The 13702-nt window shown below is 30.9% G+C and overlaps 2 protein-coding genes across 6 annotated transcripts; both read right to left on the bottom strand.

Annotated features, from left to right (window-relative positions):
• Nucleotides 1-825: 825 nt before the first annotated feature.
• LOC107954167 (uncharacterized) lies at nt 826-4359 on the bottom strand. Of its 5 annotated transcripts, none has more exons than XR_005916156.1 (9): nt 4036-4304; nt 3906-3946; nt 3745-3808; nt 3413-3601; nt 3043-3114; nt 2500-2675; nt 2284-2401; nt 1779-1910; nt 826-1660 (listed from the first exon to the last, which is right to left on the bottom strand). XR_005916156.1 is itself a non-coding variant. In XM_016889650.2 (8 exons), exons 1-7 carry the CDS (start codon nt 4180-4182, stop codon nt 2284-2286), a joined length of 807 nt encoding a protein of 268 aa, XP_016745139.2. In that variant the 5' UTR covers nt 4183-4359; the 3' UTR covers nt 1039-1910; nt 2265-2283. The 5 variants fall into 5 exon arrangements, 2 of the variants coding, with proteins under 2 accessions (XP_016745139.2, XP_016745138.2); XR_005916157.1 differs by having other exon boundaries at nt 1039-1695; XR_005916155.1 differs by having other exon boundaries at nt 1039-1695; nt 2265-2401; nt 4036-4303.
• A 2565-nt stretch (nt 4360-6924) lies between these two features.
• LOC107956038 (lysosomal Pro-X carboxypeptidase) lies at nt 6925-9411 on the bottom strand. The gene is made up of 9 exons (XM_016891793.2): nt 9005-9411; nt 8613-8799; nt 8392-8525; nt 8190-8302; nt 7857-8094; nt 7621-7773; nt 7389-7468; nt 7270-7319; nt 6925-7194 (listed from the first exon to the last, which is right to left on the bottom strand). The coding sequence occupies exons 1-9, from the start codon at nt 9398-9400 to the stop codon at nt 7055-7057; spliced, it is 1491 nt and encodes a 496-aa protein (XP_016747282.2). The 5' UTR covers nt 9401-9411; the 3' UTR covers nt 6925-7054.
• Nucleotides 9412-13702: the final 4291 nt, after the last annotated feature.

Here is a 13702-nt window from a genome sequence, read left to right as displayed (position 1 = left end):
TATGAATTAACATTGATTAAATTATAGTTGTTGTGATCAAATATAAGTGTTTTAAGTTTTATCCGAAAATGAGAATTAACATTTGTGTTGAGAAAAGGAATCTTGATTTTATGAAAGCATTGGGTTTCCTTGGTGTTTTTTGTTTACACATTTGACTTTGAAGATGTTAATTTGTCAACCATCCAATGAAAATAGACCCCTTTTTTTTTCTTTTCATAAAATATAACCCAGATATTTGAAAGAGAAATAAATAATGGAAGAAAGAATGAATATCCAAAGAGTTTAAGTGTTGGGTACTTTGAGTAAAGGTGATATAATTAAAATATAAATGACTTGTGAAATCAGATATACCCTGCTCCCTTCTTTCTCATTCTCTGACTTATGCTCAACTTTCCTTGCAAGATAAAACGACATCTAATCCTTTTATACCAAAATATTAATAAATTAATTAGAATATTCAATAAAAAGATTTTATCTCTATAATTCAATCCAAAGTGTCATAGGAATTGTATGAAAAGTTCGTGTTTTTAAAAACTTTCTGGGCAATTATATTTACCTATAATTTCAATAATGAGAACTTGTTTGGACGTTATTTTGTTTTTCTTTTTTGCTTTTAAAAAAAAAACTTTAAAAGAAAAACACTAAAGGAATAGAATATGGAAAAATGGAGGTGTGAGTGAATGAATGGGGTGGTGGGGCACTTTGTCCTGCTGAAAAAACATTATCTGCTTTTGTGGGTCTCCTTTCAAAGCTTATGGCTGCCTTCCCTCTCTCTCTCTCTCTGTTTGTTGGTATATTCAGTGAGCGCCATGAAAACCTTAAGGCTTAAGCTTAATCCTCTTCTTTTAACATTGATTGATCGACAAGTAAAATACACACCAGAAATTGCCAAAACTTAATATTAAAAGGCTTGGCCTCACAGCCTATCCACTATCCTACCCAGAAGCAAATGAAGTTGCTCATATAAACTAGTTATATACAGACACAATCATGTTTTTTTTTTTAATATTATCCTAAGTCCTACGAATTCATAATCTCTTCCAAAGGAACGCACTTGTCCATAATTAATTTTAATGCGTTTAAGTTTATAGTGCGAATATAGTTTAAAAAGTATATGAAATCGAACGCCAAGTTGACAAGTCCGTCCCCGTATCAACTGAACAAGCCACTTAGGGTGCAGCTTGATGGTTGAAGAAACAAATCCATATGCTGAAATGCAAGCTCCACACCTTCAAAAATGACACCAACATTTTCTTTGCTTTGCTCACTGCTCACGGTGCGGCGTCACCATAGTTTCGTTGCCGATATCAATGCATCTCAATTTGGTGACTAATGCCTTCTTTTGTTGGCCACCGATTAAAAACAGGGACAGTGATGACATGGGTTGCCATTTTTCCTGCCTTTTTTAATTGGTGGGGCTTTTCTCTCGTTGCAGGCGCATCATTTCTCACCATTTTCTTTTTGGTGTTACAAGTCAAATACTTCTCTTTCGGATGAAGCTTGATTTATTTGATTAAAAATTGACTTCATCAATGTACTCAAAATAAAAAAGCTTTGCTTCCAATTTAAGTTTCCCTGGATTTGCCAATTTATCTGCTTAGTTACTTTGTCCGCCAAATCCCAATGCTCCATAACAATACTCCCTCAACAGCTTTGCCATCCGGTTCGATATTGAAGAGATAAATACAATTTATTCTAATTGTTGAAGAAAATAAAACAAAATTCATTCAACTCTACACATCATCAGTAATGGGAAGATTATTATACCACAACAGTACCTTTGAAAAACTCAACACCAAGGTTTTCTGCAACAAAATTGAGGTCTCTCAAAACTGTGAACTTGTTCATCCTGTTGAGCCAACAGGCTTTTAGTGTAAGAACTAAGCTACTCCAGGCAAAGCCAAAAGTATCTGCAAGGAATATCAATGGGATATTGATAGGCATATAACTTAAGTCTCACACAAAACTAGAATATAAGAAGGTGAAGTTGAAATAAAACTGACACTAGCATAAGGATACTTCTTTACTTTTCACTCGCTCTCTCAAAATGGAAAACCTAAGGCTTTGCTTGGTTGCAGAAATCTTTTCTATATGGTTTCTTGACTTTTAGAAATTATATTTGAAAAGTATCCCTTCAATGCAAAAATGGAAAAGAAAACAGCAAACAGGACCATGTTTCCAACAAAGCACATCATTATTTTCATTTGACACTAGTATCCCTTGAATGCAAAAATGGAGATTAACCCATTAAGATAATACGGTACCTAAAAAATGCCAGGCTACCTATTTTTCCTCCAGAAGAACTTTCGTGCAATAAATAAGCGATGACAACTCTTCTTGCTTTGCAAAACCAAAGCCTTGCCATCTTATTCTACCAAATTTGTCAAGCAGGAAAATATACCTTCAAACAAGTGAAAAAGCATCTTCTCAGACTAACAAAACAGAACTGTACGAATATTAGTTATGTTATTGATTAGGATATAAGAAACTTTTGATTACCCAGTTAGAAGGTTCAGTATCTTAAGCTCCTTTCGGAAGTAATAATGATCACCAAATGAATAAACAATATGCCTCTGAAGAGCATCCTTCGCTCCATCACTAGATTTCCTCATAAATTGAAGAAGCAGTCGTTTAATGGGATTCAAGCATAAAAGCCAAGAGTCTATAAAAGATACCTGATAACAGCAAATATATTATTATTTAGCAACACATAATAATTTCCAAACACGAGTATTTTAACAAATAACTTATATAAAACATAAAATCAGCTGCCAAGAATTTCCATTCAAATACAGGAAATAAAAGGACAACTTCATTATCAATTATAGGCTGATCTGATGAGCTGTAAGCTCAACTAGGACGGTCATAACTCATAAGTCATACCAGCATGGTTATCTTCTATTCTTGTTCGTTGTTTTATTTGTTTGTTATTATTATTGACCATGTAACTATAAGTTCTTTCTAGCAACAGAAAACTGAGAATAGTTGATTCACCACACATGCCAAAAAAGAATGAAAAGTTAAATAGCAAAAATATAGAACCTCATATAGCTGCACGCTCTTGGACTCACTAAAGGTGTCATAAAAAGGCTTGCTCCAAGAATCGACCATAGCCTGACAAGGAAAAGGAGTTAAAATGCATCATCAACAACAATAACCAGAAACAAGAGAAAAGAAAAGTTAGCAACCAACAACATCTTTTGTTTCTCATGTTTTTGTTGTTTTCATGATTGCAATTTAGTGCTAACCCCTCCATTGCCATGGAGTCGCTGATATGCCTCCTATCACAATTTTAAAGCAATGCACTATCTATTCGACATTCTCTTACCATGATAAAAATGGAAGTTTTGTAACATCATTAAGAAATACATAAATTTAATCCAAAAAAAAACAAAGAAAAAGGAAACCATACCTGAGAGTTTGCTCTAAATGATAGACAGACTAAAGATGCTTCAGGGACAGCCAGCTTGCTAGCATCAACGCCACTTGCATCAAAAACAATCGGCAGCTTTGATTTTCTACCATCAGAATATATCACATCCACGGCAGGAAACTTCCTTGCAGCAATTCCGGGAATTAGAATCTTATTTGCCAGTGCAATCTGCCAGATAAAAAATAACAATTAAAATGTTTACAGAAAGTAACATTAATTTTACTCAGAAATCAGTTGCAATTCAACCAATTTGAACAGATTTGCAAATGATATAGCCTATATGTATATAAAAAGAACAAATCAGTTAATACCTTACCACCGTGTTGTTTTAGCTCAGACATATCATCAAAATATCCTCTATTCAATTCATCAGCACTGCCCTAAATCAAATTAAAACAATTATTTATATTAAATTTCATGGAAAAAAGAGCACGTAACAAAATTTCAATAAACAAACAAAGCTTAAACTTACAGTCTTGCTCGTTCTTTCTTGATATTTTCCTTGCTTGCAAGCTGCACACACAAGACAAAAAGTTAAAAAAGAACTATAACTTAAAAAATCAAATATTTTAAAGTTAAAAAGGGGGATATGGAGGAATTGCCTTGTAAACATCGAAGAAGCGAATGGATGATTTTGAAGCGAAATGTGGAGGAGGTGAAGGGGAAATCTTTGGGTCATGACTTAGGAGGTACTGACAATTTGAAATCGAAGCTCGTGCCCGGTTTATCACTCGGTTTACCCTCAACATTTTCGGTTTTCGATTTAGATTTCAATTCCCCCTCTAAGAACCCTAAACCTTTGGAAGAAATTTTTAGAGGTTCTTCGTTTTTGCCAATTTTGTTTTTGTAGTTGGAAATAAGTAATGGGCTGTCGCTCAATGCCCAAAACCTGAACAATAATTTGCGTTGTTTGGGTCACGTAATGTGCAGTTAGGCTTTGCTTCTTCCTTTTCCTTTAAGAAGCTTCAATAAATATTTGTGGACTATTATTTTCATTTAAATTAATTATAATATTATAAAAATATTTTAATATTTTATTCTAGCATTAATGTCTGATATATCGTTTCAAATTTATTAAATATATTTATATATAAATTTAAAATTTAAAATTTAAAATTACTAATTAAATTATTTTATTTTATTTTTAAATGCAATTGTGAAAAATAAAAAAATTGATTAAGATAAAATTATTTTATATCATAATTTTGATTAAAATAGAACTTAAACTACTTGAAAATTGACTACATGATAGTTAATTGTCATATTTCATATCTGTAAACTAAAATTTTATCTCTTCTTTAAATAAGTGTTTGTCATTTGGATATTATATTAGTAGTCATCCAATTATTATTAATTTTTTTGTCACTTAACTATGAAAAGTTACAAAATAACCACTCAATTATTCAACTTTTTATTTTTTTTAGTCATCCGCTATTAAATGATTTAGAGAAAGATGATATGGTAGCTTTTAAAATTGGCATCATAACAAATTTAACCCTCAACATTCACATATTGTGTCAATTTAGTCTCAATATTAAAGAATTTAACCCTCAATGTTTACACATTACTTAATTTTATCCTATTGTGACATGAAAATATAGTTTAATACAATGTAAATCATAAATAAAAGTGAAATTATATATATTTTTTAAATTCCTTTGTTATTAATCTAGACAACTCTCAAATACATAACTTTCCTTATACTTCAAATAATTAAGAACTTGATAATTCTCGATGATAATTAATTTATTTTTGTTAGTTTATATTAACTATCATTGATGAAGAAATTTAAAGCTAGAAAATTATTTTTTTCAAGCTGTTAAACTTAATTAGATTGAATTAATGAAAGGAGTCTTTTTTTTTTCAAGCAATTGAGTTTTTTTTTTTCAAAAACTTGGTGTTTGTTTCTTATTTTTGTTAATTGTTTTTAATTGAATCAAATACAAAGACAATGTCAAAAAGTCACAAAGAAAAGAAAAATTGTAAAATGATGAAACTACATAATGTGTAAATATTAAGGTTTTCTTTTTAGAATCAATATTAAATTGACACAATATATAAAATGTTGAGAGTTAAAGTTGTTATTATGTCAACTTTAAAAGTTACCATGTTCACTTTCTATTATCACTTAATAATTGATGACAAGAAAATCTAATAATTAAATATTTATTTTATAAATTTTCATAATTGAGGGAAAAAGCTAGCATTTACTTTTTCCTGGCAAAATAGAAATCTATAGTTATCCCTATACATTGAGAGGCCTTAATTTTGGAATTTAGATGATCTAATTTTAAGCCAAGTGAAGGTATTGATAGGTTTTTGAAGGGTGATTCGGTCATTTAAATTGGTTGGCTTTATGTTGACTTTTAGTCAACATTATGTTTGTTGTGTTTTGCAGGGTTCCAACGTGTAAGCAAAAGAGGTAGCATGTCTATCGTGTTTTTAAATCTTAACTATTCACTTTACCTTTTTTTTTTCTTTTACTATTTTCACTTTCATTCTGGGTTTTTCTTTTTCATGTCTATTGTGTTTTTGGATGGACGATATTTACAATTGTAATAATTAATTTTACTGTTATCATTATTTTTAATTTCATTAGAAATAAATGCATGGTCCATCAAAAGACACCCTAATCAATTTCTACTTTTATTTTTTTTTGTTTGATTGAGCATTTAACTTTTTGCGTTTTTTTCTTTTTAACTTTTTAGTGGAAGATCTTTTGCAAGTGTGGAAGGTTGCTTCTATCTTTTTCCTTTTGGTGAGTATTTTTCTGTATGTTCCTTTTTTTACTTCAAATTGTTTAGTTTTTAGTAAATTTGTTGGTTTAGTGACTAACCTATTTGGTTTACTATATTCCTTGATAGCTAATTTTTTCCATTTAATTTAATTATATTGTTGAATTTTGAATTGAGAAGGCTTGCTTTGAAGGCGACAAAACAAAGTAAATAATTTCGATTCATGGGTGATACATTCAAAAAAAAAAGTTTGATTTATGGGTGACAATAGGATTTGGGTATTCAGCCATTTGCTTAGTTACGATATTAAATTAACTATAATTTAACCTTACGATCACCCACCCACAAATTTGTGTAGAAATTTTAAGAATGTTTGAGATGTAAAGATTGAATTCAACACTTACATATAATGTAGGGATTAATAATAGAATTTTACCTAAATAGAATGACTAACATTCATCATTGAATTTTATATTCGTAAGCGTGAGAAGATCAAGCTGAACCATCTACAAACGTTTGGCCATATTATATATTACACAGTTATTTTAAATAGAAAAAGGTTGATTTTGTCGCAAAATCTCTTTTAGTAAAAAGATTTAGCTATTATTTGAGTGATTGAGATGAATAGTTTTAATCATAATTAAATTAAAAATATGTTAATACATTAATATAAGTTTTTTAAAATAAGTTGAATTTTTTAATCATATTGATTGAATAGAAAAAACACATCTTATGAAGAGATGATGGAGCACTGGTAACATTTCAAACAAAATTGATATATGCAAACTAATCAAATAATATAAGAATGATACCAATAAAAAGAAAAGCTGGATTAAATCAAATGGAGTTGTATATTATTATTTCAAAATTCATCTGGAAGTAAATATTATCCTTTTTGGAATACTTTAAGGTCAGCATAGTACGTTACCAACCATCCCTTGATAATACGCAGTTCTATGTTCCGTTGCTTGGTTAACCACTCTGGATCATTACCACTTTTTGGAAATAAATCTAAGCAGTGAGATCCTGCAACACAAATATACCCATCTTTTTAGCTTTAAATTATTATTTATTTAAAAAAAGAAAGAAAATTCCACGTACCATAAGTTGTAGTTACGGCTTGAATGCTTTTTGAAATATGTTCCAACACCCTACAATATTTAATAAAAAACGTTAAAACTTTTACATTTTAAGATATTGTTTGGTAAAAATATATTTACCCGCCCGCACTGAAAGGATCTCGCAACCCATTTGAAAAAATGATGTTGCTACCAAACTTCTGGAGAATGAAGTTAAAATCCTGCAAAATTGATCTCTAAAATTGATAAAGTAAAATAGAACATTTATATATTAATTAATTTTACCAAAATAAAGCAGGTATGATTTGAGGCTTTATTTTATAAATAAAGTGAAAGAAAATAATTGTGAAGAAATAGAGAAAAAGATTGATACATTGCCACCATAATAAGAAGTGATCCAATGAGGGCGAGGAGCAACGCCATACGTTCGAATGCAATCATTTATAAATGTGTTCAAATCAAAGGGGTTAGGTTGGAACATAGTGTTTTCGCCCACGCCGATGGGTATCACCATTTCACTGCATGTCTAAAAAATAATACCAATATTACAGTTCAGGTTCATATTTAAAACTATAATTATTTTTAAGCTAAACAATTGTTAAGAATTACCTGCCATTTCCATCCGGTAACTGTTTGGGATTCAGGGGTTGGTGGATTAATATAGCAACGGTTATTCCCATTAAAAGCGACAACGGCGGCAAAGATCTTGAAAAGAATATCGTCAGTTTGAGTTTCGTCGATGGCTGCACATACCCGGTTGACTAGATACGCTGGCTGATTAAATTGACTTGCTACCACGTAAATCGACTCTAACTCCTTTTTGAGCTCTGAAGCACTGTTCAACGGACTAATATAACCCCCCGCCCAAAAAAAATAAATTTAAATACAGATCGTGTATAATTACATATATTGTTACTGAATTAATGAAAAATAAAACCATACTAGCAAGTTCTGAATTTGGAGCTGAGGACAGAAAGACCCCAGGGTTGGGAAGCATATGAATCTATTACAGACCATGATCTTCGTATAGTTTGGTAGCAGCTCTCGCTCGTTTCCTGTACATTATTAATTCCGATTAGTTAGTTACATGAAATTATCAAGCCATAAAATCCAGGAAAAAAAGTGAGAGTTGAGTGATAAGTACTCTAAAGGACTTAGTGATGATTGAATAGAAAGCGTCACTTGGTGTAATATTATCAAAGTAAAGAACAGGTGCGGATGAGGCCAAAGCTCCCAATGCCAGATGAGGGTTCTTCAGCCGAAACCATGAAGCCAGCACTGTTTTTAAGATTCAGATTTGTGAGAGAGTAGCTTTTAATTTGGATTGAATTTGTGAGTTAAAATTTGTATGGAAATCAGACTTACTTCCCCCGTAGGATGCTCCGATGACAATCACCGGAGAATGTGAAGCTTGAAGATTGTTCTTGATATCCGCCATGATTTCTGCGTAATCTGCTAAAGCTTGGGCTGAGTTTAAATACCCCATTCTGTATGCGTTTCTAAAGGCTTCTTCCCTTGAGCCATATGGTACTGATTCTCCATAGTAACGATGCTGATGCAATTTATATAGAGGTTAATATTTGATGTTTCTTAAATCCACATATGTTGGATCCAATAGTATCGACTCAAATTTAAATTTAATTAGACCCAATGTATGTGAAATGGAATAAAATCAAACCACTTGCTACACATATTTAAACCCGAATCTTCTTTATCAAAATCGAAGAGACTTGAATGTTTAATTCAAAAATTCATACCTCAATGTATACAATGAGAGCATTGAAGCGGGCAGCATTATCATCGAGGAAACCAATGGTTTGAAGATCAGTTTCCAAAGCCTGCTCAGCTCCAAGACAGACAAAAATGGGAGCAGTAACAGCGCCTCCGCCCCAATACTTGTAATTGATCACATATCTTTGCTGAAAAGTAGCATAGCTTTCAGGCTTGTAGTTGAAGTGATCCAGTGTTTGAGTGTAGAAATAAGTGTGAAGATCACCAGAAAACGCTCTCTTCGACGGAAGATGATGCTTCTTCAAGACGGCTGCTCCCCTCGGAATACCAATCCGGTCAGCACTGCTGCTACTTATTGAAATTGAAAGAAAAACAACGAGGAACAGGAGCCATTCAACTGAAGAATCCATGGCAAATATCATTTTGAGCTTGGAATTTGGAAAGCAACTTAAAAAATTGTTCTATATATCTTTTTAGAATTTTATAAAAACATTTAAATCTTTTTCACTATTTTAAATTTTAAAAGTAAAAAATTATCCATTCTTATTTTCAAAAAAAAATCCATTCTTTTTATTAATAATTATATCATCAATTTTGAATAATTATTCTACTAATTATCTATATTTGTGAATTTTTATCTGGACAGTTTTTTTTAGAACAATTATATCATCAGTTTTTTTTTATTCAATTTTTTATTGAAAGATGATTTTTTAGAACAAATAAAAAATGATAAGGTCTAATTTTGTAATTTTAATAAGGAATTTTTAAATTTTTAAAAGGTTAGAAACAATGAGAACTTAAAGTGTGATTTAAGAATGTTGAGAACTTTTAAATAATTTAACAAAATATGGATGGGTTTAAAAAGGAATTTACCCATTCTAAAAGTTATAAATCTCTATTTTATTGCCTTAACTTCATTTTACATACTATTGATTATTATAATTGAATGAACGGATTTTTTTCTTGTTTATTTATTTTTAAATTTGTTATTTCAATTTGACAAAAAAAATTAGAAGCAAATTTATTCATGTAAATAAGTAAATACAATACTTGTGAGTAAAATAAATAATTTATATATAACCATTAATTTTAAAAAATAATTCATGAAAATACACTTTAATTAAGATTTGATTTTAATTATCATTATTTAAAATTTGGTTTTAATTTTATACTTAAATAATAATTTTTGTTATTATATATTCACCAACATAAATTTAATTAATAATAAAATTAATTATTTTAAATTTTTAGATAATATATCTTTGAAATAATATTATTTTTAAAATTAAAATATTTAATAGTTTTATAAAATTAATTTTGTTCCAATAGTATGATGTTGTTTTTAATTGTCAAAATTTTATTAATTTTATAGAACACGTCTATAGCAGAATATGTAATTTAAATATTTAAATTTATAAATTATTGATATCATTCAAATATGTTATATTCTAAATTTAAAATAACAGAGGTAAATAAGACAATTGCTACATGTCATCACAATAGGTATGACACATGTCAATAAATTAAACCATCATGTCACTCGGGACCTAAAATCTTGTAATATATATATATATGATTTGTAATATTCTAAATATATTATTTGCATAAATATTGTGATACCCTACATCAGACTCAGTCGTCGAATCCGATTGTGTGACATCACATTACGTTGCCAAAGCAATTCAAACTAATTCGACATAATTCCACAAGGTTTAATTCATATTTATCAATAACTAACAAATAAATCACTTAATAAAATCATCTACATATATTCGTAAGGTCTAAAATCTTATTTCACAAATATACTAAGTCAAAACTAGAATTAGAACACGAATCAAAACTCATTTGTCAAAGTTCAAGGTTTTGTCTCGAGACAAGGGATTCCATGTCTTGAGGCAAACTATATTTTTATTTTAGGAATTTTTATTTCGATGACAACATATCTTGTGACACTAGAGGACGTGTCTCAACGCAAGATTCCTATTTCTTCAGATAGATCTCCCCTATTTTCCTATTTTAACTTCGATGTTTGGTTGTCTCGAGACAAGGGATTCTTACCTCGAGACTTGGAACAAGGCAAAATTTATTTAACTTTGATGTACTTTTGCCTCGAGACAAAGGTTACGTGTCTCAAGACTTAGAAGCAATTCTCGAGTCCAAATAGATGTGTCTCGAGACACCAAACTCTTAAATGCACATTAAAATTAGATTTGTTCTAACGTCTTGAGACATATTCATTTTGTCTCAACGCTTAATGGTTAAACAATCAAAACTACATATTTCAAAGTGTTCAAACCTGTCTCTTTTTTGTACATAAAACTTACCTCAATATAAAATCACCATGCCAACATATTTAAACACATCCTATTACTACCAAATCATAATTATCAACACATCAACTCTTAACATATTAATTAGCACATTCACACCTATATAAACAAGCATAAATAGCTAAAATTAAAAGATACAATTCAACCTTAATAACATTATATGCAACATCTCACTCCCGACCTAGTCGTCAGATCCAAATGTATGATGCCACATCATATTGCCCAAGCAACTTAGGCTATCTTATTACATAATTATAAAATTAAGTTCATAATTATCATTCAAACCAATTTCATCTTAAATCATATTCACAATTATACATTCATGATGTCTAAGTTTCAAATTCATCATTTTACAAAGTTATGAAAGGTCAAATTTAGAGTTAGGACTCGAATCCAAACTCAATTATCAAATTTCAATGTTGTGTCTCGAGACAGGGGACTTCTTGTCTCAATACAAACTTCATTTTAATTTAGGGATTTTTGCTTCGAAGTTAATCTATCTCGAGACATTAGACATTATGTATTGAGGCATAGTCTCTTATCTCTCGAGACCAAACTCCCATGTTTTCTTATTTTAGCTTTGATGTTTGAATGTCTTGAGATAAAGAGTTCTTGTCTCGACACTTGGAATACGAAAAAATTAATTGGCTTCGATGTTTCCTTGCTTCAAGATAATGACCGCTCTGTATCGAGACCTAAATGGAAGTGTCCCGAGCCTATTTAAACAATGTCTCGAGACATTAAAAATATAAATAGGCAATAAGGTAAATTTTGTTGTTATGGTCTTGAGACACATTCATGCTATATTGAGACTCAATGGTAAAATGACCCCAAATGCACATTTTCAAGTTCAAACCATACCAAAATGTACTTAAACATACCTAAAAATTACCTCAATGTAAGATCATCAATTTAACACACACACAACCAAACATTATCAAATCCTAACCATCAATGCATCATTATCTAACCAACTGTTTCACTTATTCAACAATATATAATCTAGCATAATTATCTACCAATCAAAAATCGAAATTCACCTTGATAAAGCTTATATGCCAAGTATCAAATATACATGTAAACCCCTTACACGACCAGATCGCCGGGTTTGAGCTACAGAATACTACTTTAGTTACCGAAGCATCAAACAACAAATAACATTCAATATATAATATTACACACATAGATACAAGCACAATAGGCATATGATGAGATATATAACTAATTTCAGAACTTACACAAACTTAGGAATGTTCTTATATTAGTCCATGCTAGTCTCGACGTCACTTTCTGTGATGTGACCAACTCTAGACGTACCAATGTCCAGAGTAGAAATCCTGTACAAAATATATCAAATAAGCGGTATCCGCAAGTATACGAGTCAGGTTGTAATATAGTTACAACGAAGTAAGTGAGCACTCCAAAGATCGTACCCAATAGAGGTGAGGACTAAATTAATCCTAACCTAAGCACAAATAGAACTAATTAGTACTTTAAATTATATTACGACTAAACGTAAAAAGAGAGTTTTTTAATAACTAAAGAAATAAAATAATATAAATGGAAAAACTTGGAAGATTTTCTATGAAAACTTAATCAGATACGAGTATGGGTGATTAGCTCACTTCAGTAATCATAACTAACTGTAACATTAGGTTTCTTGTTCAATCAAATAGTCAATACCCTAGCAGGATTTCTCGATCTTCCATTAGAATAACAAGTCGAAAAGCAATACTTATCTCTCGACCTCAGAGTCTAAACCGGTTCGGGGTTAAGGTGTTCACGGATAGGCCATAACAATTTTGGGTTAATTCCCACCTAAATGACTTCCTAGGGTCATTAAGCCTAAGGTTTACGTTCTTCCTCTCCCGAACAACTGATCCGGTAAGAGTACCTTACAAAATAGTTAATTAATCATACCTCCACTCGCTAATCCCCCATAAAAGGATTAGTTCACATGGTTTGACACATGGTTGTGTGCCACATATAGGCATGTGGCACATGCGTGGTGGTCATTAAATTTTGGGAAGTGATTGTTGAACATGGTCTCGGTGAGTTACATGGTTGGATACAAGGCCATGTGCCTCCAGCTTACAAGGCCTCAATTTGTTACACGGTTTAGGACATGGCCGTGTGACTTTTGTTAGAAACTTTGCATTTAGGTCCACACGACTTCAGTCTATTACATGGCCTAGCAACATGATTGTGTGACCCTGTTATACACGATTTTAGTTTATTGCATAGGCTAGGTACATGACCATGTCATCTAGCTTCACACAACATTAGCTTATCACACAGCCGTGTGACCCCTGTTTTGCCTTTTTACCTATATTTTTGTAAAAGTTTCAAATTAGTCCTGAATTGATTCCAAGTTTGTTTGAGAGCTTTGTAAGC

This window comes from Gossypium hirsutum, chromosome D07 (assembly GCF_007990345.1).
Source record: "Gossypium hirsutum isolate 1008001.06 chromosome D07, Gossypium_hirsutum_v2.1, whole genome shotgun sequence".
Lineage (NCBI taxonomy): Eukaryota > Viridiplantae > Streptophyta > Magnoliopsida > Malvales > Malvaceae > Gossypium > Gossypium hirsutum.
The sequence above is the reverse complement of the archived record's forward strand: the minus strand, read 5'-3'. Positions and strand labels throughout refer to the sequence as shown.